Genomic DNA, 22526 nt, shown 5'->3' with positions numbered 1-22526 from the left:
TAGCCCTAGCGCAGACTGATGGAAAGGTTGCCACAGTCAGATGTGCAGATTCTGCATCGCACAAAGGCCACATGTGAGGGCCCTGTCCTCCCAGTAAACATCACAGACTTGTACATTCACTAAGACAGCTTTCTGGCAGAAGTACTCAAGTGTCCTATTTGTCAAAGTCAGGGTTTCACAAATTTTTCCAGGAAGAAAGGTGGGAGATGTACCTTTCTCTGGCATGTATGAAGGGGCCCTGGGGGCTTGGGAGTTTCCCTATGGGGCAGCCATTTTTAAACCTGGAGAGCCCTGAGCACCGCTGCAGGCCCATACTGAGGGCTCAGTGTGTGGAAAGGGCTCCTGGCCTTCCCAATCTCTATGGTCCCTTGAGAATGGGAGCCCCCAACCTTCCCTTCCTCCCTTCTGAGGAGTCTGAGATGCAAAGGAGAGAAGAGAAAGGGGAGAAGGGCATGCCTGCTCCTACCACTGGACTCTTCTGTCTTCCCACCCCAAGGTGGATACAGCCATTGCTGAGGAGACTCGGAATTCTGTGCAGGCTGAGGAGATCAAAGCCAACGAGAAGGCCAGGAAGGCACAAGCTATTGCTAATGATGCCCAGAAAGACCTGGATGAGGCTCTGCCAGCCTTAGATGCAGCCTTGGCCAGCCTGCGCAACCTCAACAAAAATGACGTGACCGAGGTGTGTAACTGGGTTTCTCTTGGCAATCACTCTCACATCCTTCTCTGATGTCTTCTTGGGGCCTAGAGGTGTCTGTAGCCCCTCCCCCTGCACATCTTTTGGGGGCCAAATGCCAAGAGGTGAGGACAGAACTAGGGCTAGACCCTAGCTGCATGCCCTGCCTTCCTTATGCCAGCCCCCAGGAGCCACAGGCTGAAGCCGACCTCACAGAATCTCTGGGCATGCTCTTGGTCCTGTAGCAGTGGGAGATTGATTGGTAGGCCCACCCTGTCTGGCAGTGTCCCTGCCCAGAGGGAGCTACTCAGTGATGGACCTCCCTCTTCCCTACCTTGTGACTCGGTCCACAGGTGCGTGCCATGCAACGGCCACCCCCAGGCGTGAAGCTAGTCATAGAAGCTGTGTGCATCATGAAAGGTATCAAGCCGAAGAAGGTGGCTGGAGACAAGCCAGGCTCCAAAGTGGATGATTACTGGGAGCCAGGCAAGGGACTGCTGCAGGACCCAGGTCGCTTCCTCGAGAGCCTCTTCAAGTTTGATAAGGTGAGCATGCCAGTCAGCAGGGCCAGCCAGCAGGTGAGGCTGGGACCCAGCAGGGCAGGGAAGCTGGAGAGGACCTGGCCCCACCACAGGGTCCGAATGCGCTGTGGTCTCTAGCCCTCTCTGCCTGCCCCAGCCCCACCAGCAGCACGCACAGCCCTGTGGGCCACACAGCTGACTGGGACTGTGGAGCATAGAGCCTGCCTGGTAGTATTATAGGACAGTTTGGGGTTTTTTAAGAAATGGCTCACCAATCAAAAGTATTCCAGGTTCTTCTTGCCTCGAACAAAGAATTGGATGAAACAAGCCGAAAACGGTGCCAAAAGTTTATGGTAAATGGGTGTGGAATAAACTACCTGTGCAGAGCGAACTTGGGCTGAACAAAGAAAAAGAGGGTAAAAGCAAAAATAAAAGTATACTTTGTGCCTAAGAAATGCAGCATGGGCTTTCCATGCTGGCCGCCCTTCTTTTAGGCCATCCACATTGCATGGGAGCTCGAAGTTCTAAATACAGGGTCCTGGCATTGTCCTGGGATCTTGTAATTGACAGGTCCTGCCCGTTTCCCCCAGCCAGCTTTACCACCCCCTATCTACTATATCAGTGCAGTGATGGGCAGACCCACCAACAGATGGCTACTGAGACTACTGGGACCAAAGCAGCTCCTGTGCCCATAGGATGTCACCCACTGTCACTCCAAGACTCCACAGCCTAGTGCCCTTTTCACTCTGGACCTCTGTGGCCTTGACCAGGACCTTTACCGCCACTTCCGTCTCTCGGCCTCGGCACCTGAGGTCCCAGTTCCCCGTGTCCCTGTGGGTTTCTCTAGCCATCTGGGGCACTCAATGCCCATGGGCGAGTGCTCTCTCAGGGGCTGTCTCATGGTCAGGTCAGCCTGGAGCCCACAGTTCCCCTGGGGGACCCCTCTCCAGCCTGGAAACTGCCTAAGGAACAGCTGCCTGACCCACATGGCCACACCCCACCCCCCCCAGCACTTATCAGTGCAAGGGCTGGGCACTTCCACGCTGAGCTCGGAGACTAGGCTCAGTGGCAGGCCTCAGGTCTCAGCAGCAGCCAGATCCCCTTGGGGCGTCAGCACTCTTCCTCTTCTCCTTTTAGGCAACAAACCAGAGGCCCCATAGGTCTCATCAAGCCATTCTGCGAGGAGAAGGCAAAGCCAGGCGTGCTCAGGGCCTGTGCTCAGGCACCTGGGCCCACCTTCACTCTGGCTCTGGAAGCTGGTTAGCAACGCAGCTCACCAGGCTCATCAGAACCACTCACTCTTTCCACACCCACTGAAGCTATTGCTCTCAGAAAGCAGCCCTTGTCTTTAAATGAGTTTTTAAATGGGGTCTCGTGTGTTGTCAAATCTCGAGGCTTCTGAGAACTGGTGTGAAATCCCAGGGACACAGCGGTTCCTTGTCTGGCCAGCCTATCTAGACTGTGCTTGCTCTTTAAGGAGGATACTTGCTGAGGCCTGTGCAGGGAATAGGGCAGAGAAGCGGGATCTGGGGGTTCCTCAGAGGCCCCACCTCCTAGCAAAGCCCCTCTCCTACCCGGTATGGGAAGCAGCCTCTTGAGGCCCATGATTCCCACACCAGGACAACATTGGGGAGGCAGTGATCAAGGCCATCCAGCCGTACATCGACAACGAGGAGTTCCAACCAGCTGCCATTGCCAAGGTGTCCAAGGCCTGCACTTCTATCTGCCAGTGGGTGCGGGCCATGCACAAGTACCACTTCGTAGCCAAGGCTGTGGAGCCCAAACGGGTGAGGACCAGGCAGAGCTGGTGGGGGCCGGTTCCCCTTCCCAGGTACTCAGAGGCGAACTGGCCCTGGACCCTCTGCCTGTAGCAAGCCTTGGGAGAGGCCCAGGAAGACCTGGAGGTGACACAAAGGATCCTGGAGGAGGCAAAGCAGCGCCTGCGTGAGGTAGAGGATGGCATCGCCACCATGCAGGCCAAGTACCGAGAATGCATTGCTAAGAAGGAAGAGCTAGAAATGAAGTGTGAGCAGTGTGAGCAGCGGCTGGGCCGCGCTGACAAGGTGCATACCCCACCTCCATGAGGCCCATGAGTGTGCCCACCTGACAGGACCCGGAAGGGCCCAGGGTGGGGCTTCTGAGGTAGCTGCCCATACCCTCCCCTTAGCAACCACAGGGGCTGCAGCAGGGGGGCTGCCACAGCCCCCAGTACAACCTCCCAGAGCCTACCCCATGGGGCCACCTCTGCAGCTCATCAGCGGGCTGTCGGATGAGAAGGTGCGCTGGCAGGAGACAGTGGAGAGCCTGGAGCACATGCTTGACAACATCTCAGGCAACGTGCTGATTGCTGCTGGCTTTGTGGCCTACCTGGGCCCCTTCACGGTAAGTAGCCTCCACAGGGCATCCTGTAGGTGGCCTCTCCCTCCCTCAGCAGGCTACCTCTGTGAGCCAGGTGCTGGGGATGCAGCAGTGGACAAAAGGGCCAGAACAGCCGCCCTCACGGAGCCGGCCTTCTAGGGGACATGTGAGAGCTCACACGTGTACCTGTGTGTGTGTGTGCCACGCGCTGCTCCAACACTTAAACACTTCATCGTGGCTCCCATTTAATCCTCAGTCGCCAAACCGGTGGACATTGTTGCCATTACCCTGCGTCACAGCTGAGGAGATGAGGCTAGGGGAGTCCAAGCAAGGCACTCCAAGTGGGACTAGAATGCAAGCTCTGTTTCCACGTGTGAGCTCTGACCTCTGTGGGCATCTGCCAAGCTATGGTGTAGCAAGAGGTGGGGAGGTATGGAGGTGGGGAGGCACTGTGGTGTCTGGTGTGATAGCCCTGCGTCTGCTATCTTCCCAGGGTCAGTATCGCACAGCCCTCTACGACCAGTGGGTCAAGCAGCTTACAGTCCATCATGTACCACACACTTCCGAGCCCACGCTAATTGGAACGCTGGGGAACCCCGTGACGATCCGCTCGTGGCAGGTGCCCAGTGCGGGGGGGCAGGAGAGACCGGGCTGGGCTGCAGTGTGGTCCAGGCTAGGCCAGGAGCCTCCTGCCTCCCTCCCACCCTCCCTTCTGGAGCCAGACTTAGAGATGGCTCCCCTGAATATTCCTGGGCCCTGCAAGAGGGTGGTGGGTAGGAGAGAAAGAGAAAGCTGGGTCAAGAGGACACAAATGCTCAAAGCAGCACTTAAATTCTGAGTGTGGAGTGGGGTAAGAGAACTGTCCAGGTAAAGGTTAGGAAAGGTTTCCTAAAAGAAGTCATGCCCAAGCTGGACCCTAAAGGGCAGAGTGAATTGGCAAAGCGAGAAAACAGAGCCCACAGGCAGAGGCCAGGCATGGGCAAAGGCCAGGAGGGCCAATGGGGTGTGGGCTCCATGAAGGTGGTGTCCCTGAATGAGGACTCAGTGAGCATCAGGATACAAAGACCCAGCGGAAGAGGGCGTCGGGAGCACAAGAGGCAGGGACCTTGGCGACCAAGTCTGCCCACTCTGTCGCCTGCCCGCACCCGACCTCCAAAGGTGCAATCAAAAGAATGAAGTTCATAGCCAAAGCATGAGGTTGGGTGTAGTTTCCACCCCACGGGCCCTTCTCATAGAAAAGCCCTGCCTGACCCAGTCTGACATCTGGCCTTCCACAGATTGCTGGCCTCCCCAATGACACTTTGTCGGTGGAGAATGGGGTCATTAACCAGTTCTCCCAGCGCTGGACCCACTTCATTGACCCCCAGAGCCAGGCCAACAGATGGATCAAGAACATGGTAAGCCCACCTGCCAACGCTGCCACCTCACCACAGCTAGGTTCAGCAGACGCAGGGCAAGCAGCCTCAGCCTGGCTCTCAGCCTTCCCCTGTCCCAACCTGTCCCCTCCCCTCCCTCACAGGAGAAGGACAATGGACTGGATGTGTTTAAGCTGAGTGACCGCGACTTCCTGCGCAGCATGGAGAATGCCATCCGCTTCGGCAAGCCATGCCTTCTGGAGAATGTGGGCGAGGAGCTTGACCCGGCCCTGGAGCCTGTGCTGCTTAAGCAGGTGGGCCTGCGGGGGGCAGGACAGGGCCACAGGCCAGGGCAGGGATCTGTGCATGCCACACTGGAACAGCTCAGGCCCCAGCGCCTGCCGGTCCCATCCATCACAGACATACAAGCAGCAGGGGAACACAGTGCTGAAGCTGGGAGACACAGCGATCCCCTACCATGAGGACTTCAGGATGTACATCACCACCAGGCTGCCCAACCCACACTACACACCTGAGATCTCCACCAAACTCACCCTCATCAACTTCACCCTGTCACCCAGGTAAGTCCCGGTCCCGAGCACCCCCAACCATCAACTCTACCTCCTCCTGCTTGGCTGCAGGTTGGCTATTCCAGGCTGGGTAGCCCCTCAATGGCTCTACCAGCTTCCTCCCAGGCTCTGGTACTCCCTCCCCCAGCTCCTGGGACCTGCCACTGTTCCCACCTAAGAACCCTCGCCCTCGCCCCACAGGCCTGCTCTGTGCCGACACCTCCATTTCCACGCCCACTATGAGCTTCTCCACAAGTCAGCGGGTACAAAGGCCCTTGAGGCCTAGCACTGTTGGCCACCTACTGCCCCCTCCTGTTGAGGAAGAACTGTTCAGAGACCCCAGGTCCAACTGGCCAGCCCCTGCCGGGGTTCCAGGCTCCTGGGTTCTGGGCTGTCAGCAGAGGCCTCACTGAGAACCACTAGCCCACAGCCTGATGAAGCCCAGGCCCTCTGGGCGGACACTGGCAGGATGCTGGGCTCTTGGAGCCCCAGGGGCACAAGAAGATAAGTGAGCAGGCTCAAAGCTGGCCCTGTGGGGCTCACCGGGTGTTACAACATGGTGCCTCCTGACCCTGGCAGTGGCCTGGAGGACCAGCTGCTGGGCCAGGTAGTGGCTGAAGAGCGACCGGACTTGGAGGAGGCCAAGAACCAGCTGATTATCAGTAATGCCAAGATGCTTCAGGAACTGAAGGACATTGAAGACCAGATCCTGTACCACCTTAGCTCCTCTGAGGGTAACCCTGTGGATGACGTGGAGCTCATCAAAGTGCTAGAGGCATCCAAGATGAAGGCTGCCGAGATCCAGGTGGGAAACTGCCTCTTCTTAGCTGCCCGGGGCCTGGCCCTATCTCTTCCAACTGCCCCACGCTTGGCCCTACCTCCATCCACTTGTCTTCTGCTCTTTGCCAGCGTACCTGGGCCTAACGCTTCCTCCCTCTGCACCCCCAGGCCAAGGTCAAGATTGCAGAGCAGACAGAGAAGGACATTGACCTCACACGCATGGAGTACATACCTGTGGCTGTCCGTTCCCAGATCCTCTTTTTCTGTGTGTCTGACCTGGCCAATGTGGACCCCATGTACCAGTACTCCCTCGAATGGTTCCTCAACATCTTCCTCTCGGGCATCGCCAACTCAGAGAGGGCAGGTAACCCTGGGGCAGACAGGACACACATGGGCACATTACCACTGTGGGGCACACACACAAATTCACACCCACCTTCACTGCCACACCCTCTCACATCAGTCTTGTGGTACCTAAGAACATCCCCACTGCTCCCTACCCTCCTTGGAGTCCCTTTCCTGAGAAAACCAGCTGCCCAAGGGGATGCCCAGACTGCCCTGATGGCTGCTGGGAGATTAACTAGGCTGGGCTGGACCCTGGGATCTTCCCTCCTCTCTCCTCTCCCCATACTCTGCCACCACCTCTCTGCCCTTGCAGACAACCTGAAGAAGCGCATCACCAACATCAACCGCTATCTGACATACAGCCTCTACAGCAACGTCTGCCGCAGCCTCTTTGAGAAGCACAAGCTGATGTTCGCCTTCCTGTTGTGCGTCCGGATCATGATGAACGAGGGCAAGATCAACCAGGTGCAGAGGCAGGGAAATGGCCAGGCAGCCTGACTGCCTGAGTGGTCGCCCTGTTGTGGGCCAGGGAGAACAGGGTGGATGGAAGGGGAAAGCCAGGCATGAGGGCACAGCAAGACCAAAGGGCAGAGGCCTAAAGAAGCTCAATTCTTTGGTTAAACACAACAGGAAACCTGGGTTAATTACAGCCTAACCAAAGCTTGAGCACAGGCCTTCTTAGAATCTTGCATGTGGTGAGCACAGACTGTCCTGAGCCTCCCACACCTGTTTGGCCAGAAGCCCCAGTGGAGCACACATTCAGGAAAGGGCAAAGTGAAGACACTAAGCCAGACCTACTTGACCAACACCCCCAAGGCAACTCAGTTTCTCTGGGCGGGGTGCCTGGAGGTAAGGAGCTGGCTACAACCTGCCTGGTCCCCTGCCAGGGTGAGTGGCGCTACCTCCTGTCTGGGGGCTCCATCCAGACCATGACTGAGAACCCTGCACCAGACTGGCTGTCAGAACGAGCCTGGCGAGACATCCAAGCGCTCTCAAACCTGCCAACTTTTGCTTCCTTCCCCTCTGACTTTGTAAAGCACCAGACAAAATTCCGGGCCATTTTTGACAGCCTCGATCCCCACCGGTGAGCTGGGTCCCAGGGTATAGTGGGGTGGCACATCAAGCAAGAAAGACCCTAGGAACAGGTCTGCCCAGGAGTCTTCTCTGAGGGACCACCCTGGATTACCCTCAAGCTCTGGCTGATCTCTTCTGTGCCTTCAAACTCTTCCTCAGGACACCCTGCTCTCCCCTGCTCTCCAAATGCAGAATCCCTGGGGCCAGTGGCTTCCCAAGGCTGCCTTTCAGGGAGATTTGGGCACTGTTTCAGGGAGCCCTTGCCTGGCATCTGGAACCAGTACCTGGACCAGTTCCAGAAGCTGCTGGTGCTCCGCTGCCTGCGTGGGGACAAGGTTACCAATGCCATGCAGGACTTTGTGGCCACCAACCTGGAGCCACGCTTCATTGAGCCCCAGGCAAGTGCTGGTACCCAGGCAGGGATGACACCTTGGGGCTCAGGAGCCTGACTGCATCTGGATGAACTTGTTTGCAGCCTTGGCCAGAACAGGAGTTTCTTTTTTTTTGGAGTGGGGGTACTGGGGATCAAACTCAGGACCTTGTGCTTGCGAGGCAGCAGCGGAACCACTGAGCTAAATCCCCGTCCCAGGACTTGACTTCTACTCAGCCCCCAAAGGAACTGAGAGGTTCCAGACCCCACCAGAAAGCCCCTCTGGGACCTCTCAGGAGCCCTAGGATTCCCCCCTCCCCCCGCCGCCTGGTCCCTGTCTCACCATCAACCCCAGGTGGTCCCAGCATCTCTCTGCATTCTTTTTTTTTTTTTTTTGGAGGTACCAGGGATCGAACTCAGGATCTTGTGCTTGCGAGGCAGGCATGGTGCCACTGAGCTAAATCTCCAGCCCACCTCTCTGCATTCTTACAGACAGCCAATCTGTCAGTGGTATTCAAAGACTCCAACTCCACCACACCCCTCATCTTTGTGCTGTCACCTGGCACAGACCCTGCTGCTGACCTCTACAAGTTTGCTGAAGAGATGAAGTTCTCCAAGAAGCTCTCCGCCATCTCCCTGGGTCAGGGGCAGGTAAGGGCTAGGCAGGGAGGAAGCCAGTAGGCTGGGAGGATGGCACCCGACTCCATCCAGTGTTCCTGCCTGCACAGGGCCCTCGGGCAGAAGCCATGATGCGCAGCTCCATAGAGAGAGGCAAGTGGGTCTTCTTCCAGAACTGCCACCTGGCACCAAGCTGGATGCCAGCCCTGGAGCGCCTCATCGAGCACATCAACCCCGACAAGGTGTGCCATGGTGCCTGTCACAGACCCCTTGGGTCTCCTCTGCCGAAAGGGAGTAACAATCCAGCCATGGAAGATGGATGAGATAATCCTACAGAGCACTCAGCCCAGCCCTGGGCATGTAGCTGACATATGTATCATGCATCGACTAGATTTATCTTCTCAATGGTCTCCCCATGTTTCTGGCGGCCTGGAGCCTGATAACTTGCCCAGGGCCACCCCGCACAGACTGGTGACCCTAAGACTTCCCAAAGCCCATATCCTTAACCATCTATCCATGCAGCCTTTCCTGGCCCACTCCAGGGCAGTCAGGCAGAGGGTGAGCTCAGGGTCCCTGGGCAGGAGGGAGCTCAATGTTGATTTGTGTCTTGATGCTCATGAGAGCTTTGGGCACCAGGTGCACCGGGACTTCCGCCTGTGGCTCACCAGTCTTCCCAGCAACAAGTTCCCAGTGTCCATCCTGCAGAATGGCTCCAAAATGACCATTGAGCCACCACGTGGCGTCAAGGCCAACCTGCTAAAGTCCTACAACAGCCTCAGCGATGACTTCCTCAACTCCTGTCGCAAGGTGAGGCACCCTTGGTGCATGGCTGCCTACCTGTCTCCATCTGTACCCCTCATGCCCCTTTTTCCCCTAACTCCCACAGGTGTTGGAGTTCAAGTCCCTGCTGCTGTCTTTGTGCCTGTTTCATGGGAATGCACTGGAGCGTCGTAAATTTGGGGCTCTGGGCTTCAACATCCCCTATGAGTTCACAGATGGAGACCTACGCATCTGTATCAGTCAGCTCAAGATGTTTCTAGACGAATATGACGACATCCCTTACAAGGTGGGCCAAGGACAGACTGGGGTCCAGGAGCCTGTGGAAGTTACAGGGGCCCTAACCCATCCATCCCATAGGTCCTCAAATACACAGCAGGGGAGATCAACTACGGAGGCCGAGTCACTGATGACTGGGACCGCCGCTGTGTTATGAACATCCTGGAGGACTTCTACAGGCCTGCTGTGCTCTCCCCTGATCACAGCTATAGTGACTCAGGCATCTACCACCAGATCCAGCCCACCTATGACCTCAATGTGAGACCGACCCCGAGCAGGAGGGGACCTACCAGGCTGGCTCCAGAGTGCCGTAGATGCCTTGGTGCTTGGTGGAGGCATGCCCCTGCCTCCAGGGGCTTTTTCATGATAAACCCATTTCGTGGGTAAGGGATGTAGTGCATCTCTACCTGCTGGAAAGCACACTCTGTAGGGAGAGGTGCACCCCACCTCAGCCGTTTCCTGTGTAATTACTCTGTGTGGGCTGGGAAAGCTCCTCCAAGATGGTATTGGACCCAGGCTCTGGTCAGGGGAGGCTCTCTGGAGACATACTTCCACTGAACTATGTGGGGAGAAGTCAAGAGCCAAGGCAGGGTTGGGTGGGCACCATGAAGAGGGCTATGGTAGGTTTGAGCAGATGCTTGGAGGAGCTGGGAGTTAAGTGGAGTGATGTGTAGGGGACATGACAAGTGAGATGTGCTCAATGACAGGGTGACTCTGAAGGTTGGGGCTCAGTAAGGCAGAGCCTTCAGTTTCAGACTTCCTACCTCCCAGGGCTACCTCTCCTACATCAAAAGCCTCCCACTCAATGACATGCCTGAGATCTTTGGCCTGCATGACAATGCCAACATCACCTTTGCCCAGAATGAGACTTTTGCCCTGCTCGGTGCCATCATCCAGCTGCAGCCCAAATCATCCTCTTCGGGCAGCCAAGGCCGGGAGGAGGTTGGTGGTAGCAGGGAAAGGGACCAAGGGCTGAGCAAGGCCGGACTCCACCATCCTGCCTGCTCCCCTGTGGGAAAGCCTTTGCCTGTGGAATCCTGCAGGAGTTAAAGGCCAGCCCTCTCCCCTAATGTCTCTACCCCTGCAGATAGTGCAGGATGTGGCCCAGAACATTCTGCTCCAGGTGCCTGAGCCCATCAACTTGCAAATGGTGATGGACAAGTACCCCGTGCTGTATGAGGAGTCGATGAACACTGTGCTGGTACAAGAAGTCATTAGGTAATTCCTCCTGTCGCCCCCACCCGAGTCAGCAGCCACAGTGCTGCATGGAAATGACAGTAGGAGTACCATGCCAAGTGCTATATATCATGCTCTAACTTAGGCAGTTGTTTATTATTCCCATTTTATAGATGAATAAACTGAGCCACAAGAAAGGATAAGTGACTTACCCAGTCACATATTTGCTAAGGGCCAGGGCTGGGATTTGCACCCAGGCTGTCTAACATAGCTCCATACTCTTCATCTTTATGTTCTGCCATTGCTTTCTATGTATGGCCCCAAATTAGGGAGAGTAGACACTGACACACAACCCCAGCCCACTGCCTGCTTCCTTGCCACTGGCCTCCTAGGTACAACCGGCTGCTGCAAGTGATCACAGAGACACTGCGAGACTTGCTGAAGGCACTCAAGGGGCTGGTGGTGATGTCCTCACAGCTGGAGCTGATGGCTGCCAGCCTGTACAACAACACTGTGCCTGAGCTCTGGAATTCCAAGGCATACCCATCACTCAAGCCACTGGCCTCGTGGGTCATGGACCTGCTGCAGCGCCTGAACTTCCTGCAGACCTGGATCCAAGGTGGTATCCCAGCTGTGTTCTGGATCAGTGGCTTCTTCTTCCCGCAGGCTTTCCTGACAGGCACTCTACAGAATTTTGCCCGCAAGTTCATCATCTCCATCGACATTATCTCCTTCGATTTCAAGGTGTGGACACAGCCAGAGTCAGGTCAGGTGACAGGCCAGGGTACAGCTCAGGCAGAAGAGCCACTGAGGCCATAGCTCCCTGGCATTTGGGGTAGCCCTGAGCAGGAAGGTGGGAACACCCAGCCAGGAGAGGCCATGAGACCCAAGAAAATTCACAGGGGCAGGGCACAGACTGCAGAACACTGGCTAAAATGGCAGATAAATGGTGGGCGGGCAGGCAGCAGCTCTCAGGAGGGAGAAAAAAAGGGACCTTTTTTTTGGGGGGGGGTATGCGTGTGGGTATATCTGTGTGCCCCCCACAGGTGATGGCCCAGTCACCATCAGAACTCAAGGAGAGGCCCGAAGTGGGGTGCTACATCCATGGACTGTTCCTGGAAGGTGCCCGCTGGGACCCGGAGGCCTTCCAACTGGCTGAGTCTAGGCCCAAGGAGCTGTACACAGATATGGCCGTTATCTGGCTCTTGCCAGTACCCCACCGCAAAGCTCAGAACCAGGACATCTACCTGTGTCCCATCTACAAGACACTGACCCGTGCCGGTACAGGGCCCAAAGCAGGGAGCCTACAGTATGGGTGGGGGCCCAAGGACTGACTCAGCTCAGCCCAAGCCAGTGCCAGGTTAGCTGAGGGGAGAGGCTGACAGATTTGGGCCAGCACAAAGCCAGGCCACCAGCAGGGAAGTTAATGTCCTCGGTCAACAGATCCGCTTTGGGTTCTGGGAGCCTATGAGCCCCAGACTGCCACTGGGGGTTCAGGAGAACAGTGGAGGCACAGACAGGGATGAGACTGAACAGTGACATCAACTTCCTTATCTTTTTTTTTTTTTTGGCACTGGGGACCGAACTCAGGACCCTGCGCTTGCGAGGCAGGTGGCGGAACCACTGAGCTAAATTCCCAGCCCTCTTATCCTTATCTTTGATCCCCAGTGAGGTAACAAAGGAAGGCCTAAGCCTTGGTCAGACCCACTTATCACACAGACTTCTCCTTGGGCCAGGGCCCCTTCCCTGTCCCTGACCCAATCTGTTAGAATCACTGCCCTTGCTCCTGCCCCATCCCTGCTCTATCAGTGACAGAGCACAACCTAACCCTCCCCACTTCTTGCCTGCCAGGAACACTGTCAACCACAGGCCACTCCACCAACTACGTCATTGCTGTGGAGATCCCCACCATCGAGCCTCAGCGACACTGGATAAAGCGTGGTGTGGCCCTCATCTGTGCCCTGGACTACTAGACTCAAGACAGAAGGGTCAGAGCCATTAAAGTTGAGTTTTCCAGTTAGTCTAGCTGTGCCTTGGTTGGTTTATGAGGCTCCTTCTGTAGGAGCCACTTGAGGGGAGGGGGCTGCTGCTCCAGGAGCCTCAGCAAAGAATGTGATCAGCAGGCAGGAGAGGGTAGCTTTGGCCTGCAGTCCCTGTCCAAATGCAGTAAGGAAAGAGACATGTGCCCTCCCAGATCCCAGTACCCCTTCAGGGAGAATGCAGCAGGCACAACTAGAGACAGTACTACCTCCTCAACCCAGAGCCAGATCTGGTAAAAGCCAAGCCCATTTCCCTTGGTGCACCTTATCCACAGCTCCTTGACTCAGGCCCTAAATCCCAGGCCTAGTGTCCCAGAAGGCCAGACACCCCAGGACTACGTACTTCTCACCTCTCTGGACACAAAGCCTTAGTCCATGAGGTCCCTCACTCCCACCAGAGCCCAGCCTACTGACCTCAGCCCAGCACCACAGGAAGGGTCATTTCTTAGCAGTTTTATTCATTCAGTGATCCAGTATTTACAGGAACCGGAGGGGTCAGGTAGTGGTCAGCCCCTGCAGTCATTATGTACACAGACAAGGGGCCTGCTTGCCTGCTTAGATCACCTTCAAAACCATAGGGCTACGTTTGGGGCCTGAGCTCCAGAGACAATGCTGAGCCCATTGGCCCTTGGCATCAATCCTCTGGGAACAAAGGCTCCAACTGGTTGTCTTGCTCCTGCTGTCTCTCACCCTGAGAGCCTTGCAGAGGCCAAGGAAGCGGGCACAGCAGGGAGAGCTGAGTGGTGCCAGCTTCCTGCAAACAGCCCTGTTTCTGCTATCCCTAAGAGGAGGGAGACACGGTAATACTGAGGGGCTGGGCAGAGGCTCCTCTGAGCCCCAGCTCCAGGGACAGAAACTGGGAGCCCAAGGCAGGCCCACAGCCAGGGCCACAACACTGAAGGCAAAGAGGCCCAAAACCTTGCTATGGGCAGCAGTGTCAACACCTCCAGGTAGAACTGGGACAGTTTTAAAGGGCACCAAACAGCTCAAACACTTTTCTCCACTCAGACCGTTCATCCTACCCTCACTGGAACACTCCACACCCAGTCCTGCCCAGCAGCCAGGTCCCTGAGTTTGGCACTCTCTCAAGAGGAATGGAGTGGGCCTGGCTTCCTCATGACAGGGACAGGCCAGTGGCTGAGCTAGAGCAGCAGGGCCCAATGTTTACCAAGGCCCCCAGCTGGGACCCTACAGTTGTGACCCCACCAAGAAAAAAAGCAGAGTCAGGAGGCCAGCTAGATTAACATGATGGCAAGATGGGTTGGAGGCCAGAAAAATAGACATCTCTGATAGGTAAAATATATATTCTGCTGCCCAGGCAGAAGGACCAGGCCTGCAGCTCCACAGCCAGCTGTGGAGGAAGCCACAGCACCCTGCTGTGACCCAACTCCAGCTGTTGCTTCCTGAGCATGATAGGGCTGACCCACCCACTCACCCCTCGCCAGGCCCCAGGGTTTGACTCAGGGAGCAGGGGCTGGATCCCACTCCCAGGGCCTTAGCTCTCTGGCTAGAACTATTCAGTAATACTGGGAAAAGAAGTGGGGCAAGGAAGGTCCCTGCTAAGGGCCTCATGGCAAGAGCAGGCTGTAGTCAGGGTTAGAAGTCCTCACTGGCGCTTGGCCTTGTAGGGGCGAGAGCGTTTCCGCCGGTCAGGCTTCCGCTGCTTGTGAAGGCGGCCAATGCTAACCCCTTGGCGCCGCCGCACTGAGATGTTCTGCTCCACCAGGTTGGCCAGCATGCCTGCAGAAGGCAAAGACCCTTGAGACACCCTCTCAGTTGCAACAGTCTCAGGCCAGAAGCTGAGGCTCTCACAGCTATCCGTGTGCCCCATAGTCTGCTCAAGCCTCAGATGAGTTCTAAGGGAGGAGAGACTTGATGGATATGCACCTCTGTGGGGTGTGCCAATTAAGAGACCCGAATAAGCTCCTCACCTTCTTGAGCCAGCATGGAGATGAAGGTACAGATGAACTCATCGTAGTTGTGGGTCCTTCTCTGGTCATCAATCTGTGGAAAAGAGGAATACGTGGGCGCCACAGCTCATCTCCCCAAGCAGCTGACCTCAAGAGGGGGCAGAGGACCATGTACTTTGGAGTAGAGACATCACCCACCTTGAACTTTTTCCTCTTCTCCACCTCCTCCTTGAGGCAAGCCTCATAGTTTGCAATCTCAGCCTCCACACACTTTAATAGTGCCAGCAGTTCCTGCCAAAATCCAGCATTGCATCTGAGGAGGCTGGTCAGTACCAAGCTCTGCTACCAAGAGGCAGCTAGAGGCAAGGATGAGCAGCCAGTGTCCCTGGGGCCTACTATGGCCCCTGCCACCACCCAACTCAGAAAGGCTTTTTGGAATCTGGCTGTAGCCACCAACCTTCATACCAAAATTCTAATCAAGAACCCAGCACCTGGTCAGCAGCAGCCTAGGCCCTTCTCTCTGCCAGGATAAAGCCATTAAGAAGGTTTACCTTGGGTGAGTACTTCTCGCCACTCAAGGGCTCACCAGGCCTGACCAGCCCAGTCTTCTCTCTGCAGTCTGTGGCTTCTGCCACCTCCTTCTCCTCTGGGCTGCTGGACCCCTGGTTGCCTTGGCCCGGCCTGATGCTGGGTGAGGAACCCTTCCCACCTTCTGAGGACATAAGAAGACATGTCAGAGTTCAGGACACTTTGGCGTCACTTGGCCACCTCTCTCCTCCCTCCCAGGTACACCAAGTGGCCAATGAGCCAGCCCAAGGCCCACCTGTCAGTGCCAGGGGACTCAACACACCATCCTCAGCAAGGTGTAGCAGGCCTGTGCTAATGACAGGACCTAGGTCACGGACAGCACGGTTGTAGCGTATACAGTCAACACGTAGAAGGCTGTCATCCTCCCCAAAAAGCACCTTAGAGATGTGGGAGGTGACAGGGCTGGAGGGCCGTGTCGGATTGGCTGAGCGGATAGGTGAGCGCAGAGGTGAGTTGAAAGCACTGCCAATCTCAGAAGCTGTGTCTGTGCTCTCATTGCTGGGAGTAGGTGAGGGCTGCGAATGTGTGGGCACTGCCACAGCAGGACTTCCAGCCCCGCTACTAGTCTTAATGGACAGGGGAATTGAGAGGTCTTTTTGGGACTCTTTGAGCTTCTCAGCCAAGACGTTGATGGTATTGGGCTGCAGCACTGATAGCTGCCCATCTGCAGAACTGCTCAATGATCCTGGCTTCCCTGTTCCTTTCCGCTTGTATCTGTGGGGCCCAAGAAAATGTGAGCTGAGGGAATGGACCAGGTGACCACAACCAGGAGTATCCAGAATGGCCTAGCCTCCAGGGGCTGACCCCAAAGCACCTCACACTTGTTCCAAGCAGCTTCAACTAATTATGCCAATCATGGAACCCTAAGCTCCATCAGCAGCAGCCTGGTGTTCTTGAAGAACACCTCTATTCTAGTTGCCTCACTCTAGCCTTGTGCTAATGCTACATCCCAGCAATGCTGCCTCCCCTATTCCCATCTCTCCATCCCTCCCACCACCTCCTCTTTTTCCTCAACCAATCAATCCTTCATGGCCCAGTTGAAAGACTACCTCCAATAGGACATGCCTTGATACATCCTTATGCGCTCAGTTCTCCCTCAAGCCCACCATAAACTTGAGGAACTGGGGTTAGCCCTTCAGGTTCCCCCAGGCTTCCCCCAGGGCCCTGCATTCTGCAAGCGTGCAACGTTAACCACTCAACAGCATTCACAGACACTGGGCTGGGATATTCAGAACAGGATCCAAGGCACCCAGAGCCTGCTAGCCTTACAGAGCTGAGGCTGACCTGATGGCAGAGTTGGTGTTTTGCATGTCATCCTCCTCATCATCCTCATAGTCATCCTCATCATCCGAGTACTGCTGGGGTGGACGGACTGGAACACGACTGCGGCCCACACCTGCTGCCAGGTCTTCCTCCTCCTGGGCCAGAGACCAGGGCAGTCAGGAACACGGATTGCCTACCTGGCTGGGCATAGCACTCACAGCCAGGTAGAAAGGCAATAATACACTCTCTAGGCTGAGATCCCCTTGGCTCTGGAGAGGCTGCCACCCACTGACACTGCACAGAAGCCTATGGAAGGCTTCCGTGAAAACATACCCTAAACATTTAACCCCAAAACCATGTGACTGGATTTAAAATCAGAGAAGCTCTCCCTGCCTCTCTAAGACCCTGCTGTTGTGAGACCTGAGTATCAGAGGAACCTGGCAATCCAGGCCAGGGCAGAGAGTGAATACCAGGGGACCACATGGGGAAATTGCCACTGTGGCCTCTGAAAAGCTCAGAGGAAACCCTGCAGGGTGCTTCCAGCTTACCTGCATGGGGGACTTGGCATAATTGTGATTGTCTAGAAAGGCCGGCAGCCGCTGGACAATGGGGGTGGGGTTGGGGGGGACCCCATTGAGGTTGTTCCCTGGAGGCTTCACCACCAGCTTGGGTTTGCTGGGAGGACTATGAGTCGGAGCCTGTGGGCATGAACCAGCCACCTCCTCTGCACCATCTGAGACAGGGCAAGGAGTATAGGTAGAGGAACTTTAGATGGATCCTCAGGCAAAGCCCAGTCTCCCCAGTCATGTTACACTGCACTGTTCCCCCTCCCTCCCAGAGAAGAATAACTGAGCCAGTTGGCAGAAAGGGAGAAGCAAGCTCTAAATCACAGTCCCACACTAAGACTAGGGGAAGAATGAGATGGGGCAAAAAAAGCGGGGAGGCAGGAAAAAAAAAAAAAAAATCTCTACAGAAAACAAGGAGGGTACCTTACAGAGGGCTCAGGGGGCCTGGGGTGATGGCAACCCTATATAGGTGCCCTTTATTTTATTTTATTTTTGGTACCAGAGATCGAACTTGGGACCTTGCGCTTATAAGGCAGGTGCCAAAACCACTGAGCTAAATCCCCAGCCCTATAGGTGTCCTTCCTATAGGGAAGGACAACTCTCCTATGTTCTTAAGGGACAGAGCCATGGGCATTGGGCTTTCAGGCCTCCCATAGGAACCTCTGCACCACTTTCCAAGTACTTACATACAAAAAAACTAGTTCTTACTTGGACCTCCCAAGACAAGCCATGAGGATGGCTCCGAAGCCCATGAGAGGCCTCCAACCCCTTCCCAACCAAGTACCTGGGTGGGTGCCCTCGGAGGTCACTGGGGCCCTGCCTGCCTCCATCACAAGGGGGGACTTGCTGCTGGCTGGCTTGGACTCCTCAGACAGTTGTGACTCTTGAGACTTGTGGGTCTGAATCAGCTCCGGCTGTGTTATTCTAATCAGCTGAAAACAGAATCTAAGGCTCAGAGGGGGGAGGGGGGAGGCAGTCCTCCACCTTAGACAGCTAAGATATAGCACAATGGCCATGGCTCTCCCCATTCACCATTCACAAGAGAAACAAACAGCCAAACTACAACCTTCTTTTAGAAGCTATTCTCCCTCCCTGCCCCAAGTTCTACCTTTCCCACAAAAGAAGTACTGTAAAGGAAAAGGATCAGCTAAAGCTCAGATCCACAAGAGAGTATGATTTGGGAATCAGAAAGAGATGCTGCAGTGGAGGAAAGGCTGGCCCAGGGCCAGGCAGGAGGTGCACCTACCTGCTGCAGGGCCTCCAGTACTGTCTGACGGTTCACCTTCAGCACATGCAGCCTGGCCTCATACTTGATCCTGCGGTCGGGCACCACTGCCATCAGGTTGAAGCGGATGTCGTGGTAGGGCTCCCTGCAGTCACAACCGCAGCCATGAGAGCAGCTCCCACCCCAGGCCCACCATCAGGTTGAAGCAGATATCCTGGCAGGGCTCCATGTAGTTATACTTGCAGCCGTAGGGATAGACCCAACCCCAAAAGGTGGGCAGCTGCTGGCCAGGTACACCAGGCACCTGACCTGGTACATTCCAATGAGCTGTGAGAGGAGCCTGTCAGGAAGTGAGCCAGCACACGTGGGCCACCTAGAGACCCAGCAAGGCCTACCCGTCCCCTTCAGCTCATCTCAGGGTAGGCCACAGGGAGCCCAGGCAGGAAATAAGGCAAGGAGACAGAAGTCCAAGATCTAAGTCTGATCTTGGAAGATTAACCACATGGCCTGGCAATTTATGAATCACCTGGTCTTTCTATAAGGACAGAGTAGGATAGGCTCAGGGCCCTTACCCTGCAGTAGCGAGGCCAATACGCTCCATGATGACACGCCGGGCTTTGTCTGTCCATTCCTCATCTTCCCCCCAGGGCCCTAGGAGAGATCAAGATGAGGAATCAGCAAGTGGAAAACTATGAGTTTGAGCAGGTCAAGGGTGGGAAGTTAGAGAGAGAAGTGTGGTTGAGCCAGGCAGTCATGAGCTGGTCAGGCAATGTAGTATAGAGTAAAATCCTGGCCAGACTTAGACGTCTCCAATATAAACCCCACCCTCTATCACTGGGTCCCAAGCACCTGAGGGCCTTAAGCTCCAGGCACTCAGAAAGTAAACAAGAAACCCAACAGGTGCCTAACTCAGGTGCCTACCATGGTCAATAGGGTAGACCTTCAGTCCATCCAGCTCAAAGAGCCGGCCTGTGATAGGCACATAGCTGACAAAGTGGAACGCTTCCATGGTCCGCACTGCACTAAGGCCATTCTGCTTCTCAGGGAGATGACGTGGCTCAGGCCTGGGGAAATACAAAGTCAGGGCCCCCAAAAAAGACATTTTTCCCTACCCCACTCCATATTGGCCACCATGGCTCCTACCTACCTGGCATGGCTATTGTGTGCCTTGGCCAACTCTGGGGCATTGCCAATTGCATATCCTTTGCTCTAAGGGGAAAAATAAAACCACATCAGAAGACCTCCTCAGGTGGGCCTCTGGGTGGGGGAGTAAAGCTCCAAGCAAGCCTGGAGGCATTCCAGGAATTTGAAGCAGCACAGACAAACTTTCCTAAGGGGCTCCAAGGGGAGAGAAAACAGCTCTAGTGCCCCAAAGAGATGGTCTGTTCTGGCCTTGCAGTTATCCATGGAAAACAGGAAGCAATACTACCTGACAGAAAAAGTCCCAACTGAGAAGACTGTGACAGTGTAACTTAAATCTCTTCCTTCCCTAGGTCTATCTCCTCTCCTGACAATTGAGCCTAAAACCAATTGCCTTACACAATTAATTATGGGTCAAATGTAATGTTAATGGGCATTTGAAAAAGAAATAGCCAAACAGTACCAAGTACCATGTGGTGGTATTACCAATGGGCCTGAGGATCAGATCTGCCCAGCCAGATGTCAGTCAGGATTAAGGCACTGCAACCTACCTCAGGGCTGAAGCCTTTGGTGAAATCCTTCATGCGACTCAGGGTAGGCCCTAGGTCCACATTGCTGCAGTTCAGTAGGACGCTTAGCAAGGCATGAGTGGCACAGGAGTTGGGGATCAGCTGTGAAACCAAGACTAGTCACCCATATGCAGAATCCTTCACCCAAGCTCCTCCAATCCCATATTCATTGGGAATGGGTTTTGAGACAGGGAGTCATATCTGGACAGGAACCCTCCTCGGCTTTTGTCATCCTCACCCAACATCTGTTCATCTGACATGTACCAACTAAACATTCAGCAAGTGTCTGGGGACATGGAGAGTGAACTGAGATGCCACCCTATGCTAAAGATGTTTCCTTTAGTGAGAACTGGGTTCCTTCTGCCAAGAAGTTTCTATAATCATCACCTTTGGTATATTCCTATCTCCTCCTCCTGCCTTCCTCACTTCCACTTCCCAAGCGGGAAAAAAAAAAAAAAAAAACAACAGCAGCATCCCACCCGCCAACAAGCATGGAACCCAACATACCTGGTGGGCAAAGAACATATTATTCACAATATCGTCATCGATCACAGATGTATCATCCACCAAGGTAGAGACCTTGCGACGGGACCTGCGTTCTTCGATCCATTTGAACAAGAAGATGAATCCATATACAGGGCTAGAGAAGTAAGGGCAAAAGGCTATCAGCATCTTCTTCTTTTTTTTTTTTTTTTTTGGTACCAGGGATCGAACTTAGGTCCTTGCACTTTCGCAGCAGGCAGCGAAACCACTGAGTTAAATCCCCGGCCCAGCATCTTCTTCTTTCTTCCCCTATTACTGTGTACCATGTCATCACTCAGGGGCTCCTGCCATGATGCCACCTCTCCCTGGCTTCTTCTCAGTACGGTATCCAGTGTGGCCCTTAGCCCTTAGCCCCCACAGGCAGAATCAAATATCAGCTTCTGGGTGTGGTGCTCCAGGAGTCCACTCACTCTCCCTATGTAGTCTATGGTTCTGAATAAGATTGAAAAAAAAAAAAAAGCAAAACGAGAACACATGGTTCAAGACAGAAATACAAAATAAGAACAAAAGCTCTGGGTTGGGCCGGGGATTTAGCTCAGTGGTTCTGCCACCTGCCTCACAAGCGCAAGGACCTGAGTTCGATCCCCAGTACCAAAAAACAAACAAACAAACAAGAACAAAAGCTCTGAGGAGGCATTTAAGCACTAACTCTCACTTGTGGAGCCAAGGCCTGAGCTCCAATAAAGCCATAGAAACAAATGAGCACCCACACTCATGCCTTCTTTTCCCAAAAAATGAAGTCATTCACTGAGTTCAGTCACTGTGGCAGTCTCTCCAGTTCTATTCTGCAGAACTGCCTGGACAAGAACCTGAGTTTGGGCACCTGGGAAGGGTCTTGTCACACCAATCAATCAATACAGTACAACTTTTGGGTGGGGATTAAGGCCACAGCAAACATGGGCATATAATTCAAGAATTACCCAGTTGCACAGAAGGCACTGTGTGACCTAGGGTTTCCTGCTGCAAGACTAGCAAAGGTAGCTAAAATGTACCCCAAGGATGGTTGAGGGGAGGGCCACTACCAAAACTGAAGTGCTGAGGAAAAACTGGGAGAAAACAAAAATCAGGTGATTAGCAGGGCACTCAGAGAGGAAGGATCATTCCTCTGTGACATATCACAACCTGGGTGTCCAGACACTGCCTCCCTTGAGGGCACTCTTCCCCTGCCCGTCCCCATTCTTCTGGGCGTAAAGGCGAGGCCCAGCCACTCACCCCTGGCATTTGCTCTGGAGGTCATAGATCTCCTCCACCTGCACACCTTTGACACCTGCGATCGGGAAACGAGAGAGGTCGGGAAGGGCAGCCCCTGGCCCTGCAGCCAGGGCACAGGAAGAACCCCCACAGCCCCATTTCGGCGGGCAGGAGGCTCTTACCGAAATCTTCCACCAGGAGGGTGAAGAGGCCTGGGTTGGGGGACAAGAGGGGGGTGGTCAATCAGGCGCGCCCCAGGCCCATCAGGCCCCCCAGCCCCTGGCCCGCCCAGCCCCCTCCTCACCCGGGTCGCTCTCCAGCTCCAGCCAGCCTTTATTCATCTTCCCGCGGGGCGGCCCCTCAGCGCCATGTCCAGGCCCTTCCAAACCCCCGCCACCCCCGCCGGGAGCCCCCACTGCTCCCGGGGCCCCTCAGCCCCACACACAGACAACGGGCCCCGCGCGTCAACCGCCCGCGACGGTAGAACGTCACCACTGCGCGACAGCCCCGCCCCTGGGCTCGACTTCCGCCCCTGGGCTCGACTTCCGCCCCCGACTGCGGATGCGTTCGGGCGCTCGGAGGCAGGCGCGCATG

At 55.1% G+C, this 22526-nt stretch overlaps 2 protein-coding genes across 7 annotated transcripts in view; one reads left to right on the top strand and one right to left on the bottom strand.

The window, feature by feature from the left end:
* The window catches only part of Dnah1 (dynein axonemal heavy chain 1), a 63106-nt gene extending 50188 nt beyond the window's left edge, over window positions 1-12918 (top strand). For 3 of the 6 annotated variants that reach the window (XM_004864454.3, XM_021243999.2, XM_021243996.2), the window contains 24 exons: window positions 497-682; window positions 1030-1221; window positions 2817-2984; window positions 3069-3260; window positions 3448-3579; window positions 4049-4174; window positions 4833-4952; window positions 5075-5224; window positions 5331-5491; window positions 6059-6284; window positions 6428-6623; window positions 6918-7069; window positions 7492-7688; window positions 7932-8076; window positions 8541-8699; window positions 8777-8908; window positions 9303-9473; window positions 9553-9732; window positions 9804-9980; window positions 10494-10664; window positions 10810-10940; window positions 11291-11642; window positions 11945-12179; window positions 12750-12918. In XM_004864454.3, coding sequence (XP_004864511.2) covers window positions 497-682; window positions 1030-1221; window positions 2817-2984; window positions 3069-3260; window positions 3448-3579; window positions 4049-4174; window positions 4833-4952; window positions 5075-5224; window positions 5331-5491; window positions 6059-6284; window positions 6428-6623; window positions 6918-7069; window positions 7492-7688; window positions 7932-8076; window positions 8541-8699; window positions 8777-8908; window positions 9303-9473; window positions 9553-9732; window positions 9804-9980; window positions 10494-10664; window positions 10810-10940; window positions 11291-11642; window positions 11945-12179; window positions 12750-12871 — 4173 coding nt within the window. In that variant the 3' untranslated portion in view covers window positions 12872-12918. Of the gene's footprint in view, window positions 1-496; window positions 683-1029; window positions 1222-2816; window positions 2985-3068; window positions 3261-3447; window positions 3580-4048; window positions 4175-4832; window positions 4953-5074; window positions 5225-5330; window positions 5492-6058; window positions 6285-6427; window positions 6624-6917; window positions 7070-7491; window positions 7689-7931; window positions 8077-8540; window positions 8700-8776; window positions 8909-9302; window positions 9474-9552; window positions 9733-9803; window positions 9981-10493; window positions 10665-10809; window positions 10941-11290; window positions 11643-11944; window positions 12180-12488; window positions 12571-12749 lie in introns of those variants that run through there. The other 3 variants (XM_021243998.2, XM_087182451.1, XR_002389193.2) reach the window with 3 other exon arrangements.
* A 457-nt stretch (window positions 12919-13375) lies between these two features.
* Window positions 13376-22401, bottom strand: Bap1 (BRCA1 associated deubiquitinase 1). The gene is made up of 17 exons (XM_004864400.3): window positions 22237-22401; window positions 22115-22144; window positions 21954-22008; window positions 20706-20838; window positions 20181-20300; window positions 19637-19698; window positions 19411-19553; window positions 19062-19140; window positions 18511-18634; window positions 18049-18196; window positions 17247-17431; window positions 16720-16853; window positions 15671-16149; window positions 15399-15559; window positions 15046-15138; window positions 14869-14941; window positions 13376-14677 (listed from the first exon to the last, which is right to left on the bottom strand). Exons 1-17 carry the CDS (start codon window positions 22271-22273, stop codon window positions 14544-14546), a joined length of 2190 nt encoding a protein of 729 aa, XP_004864457.1. The 5' UTR covers window positions 22274-22401; the 3' UTR covers window positions 13376-14543.
* Between the last annotated feature and the right edge of the window lie 125 nt (window positions 22402-22526).

Source organism: Heterocephalus glaber, unplaced genomic scaffold (genome assembly GCF_053883595.1).
Source record: "Heterocephalus glaber isolate CG9 unplaced genomic scaffold, H.glaber_assembly_v1.0 deba00001472, whole genome shotgun sequence".
Taxonomy (NCBI): domain Eukaryota; kingdom Metazoa; phylum Chordata; class Mammalia; order Rodentia; family Bathyergidae; genus Heterocephalus; species Heterocephalus glaber.
Note: the sequence above shows the minus strand (reverse complement) of the source record. Positions and strands in the feature narration are given on the sequence as shown.

Coding starts and splice junctions, on each gene's coding strand:
- Bap1 (XM_004864400.3), bottom strand. CDS start 22,273: ATGAATAAAGGCTGGCTGGAGCTGGAGAGCGACCCGG. Junction 20,839..21,953: donor CTCCAGAGCAAATGCCAGGG/GTGAGTGGCTGG, acceptor TTACTTCTCTAG/CCCTGTATATGGATTCATCT. Junction 15,560..15,670: donor GAGTCCCCTGGCACTGACAG/GTGGGCCTTGGG, acceptor TTATGTCCTCAG/AAGGTGGGAAGGGTTCCTCA.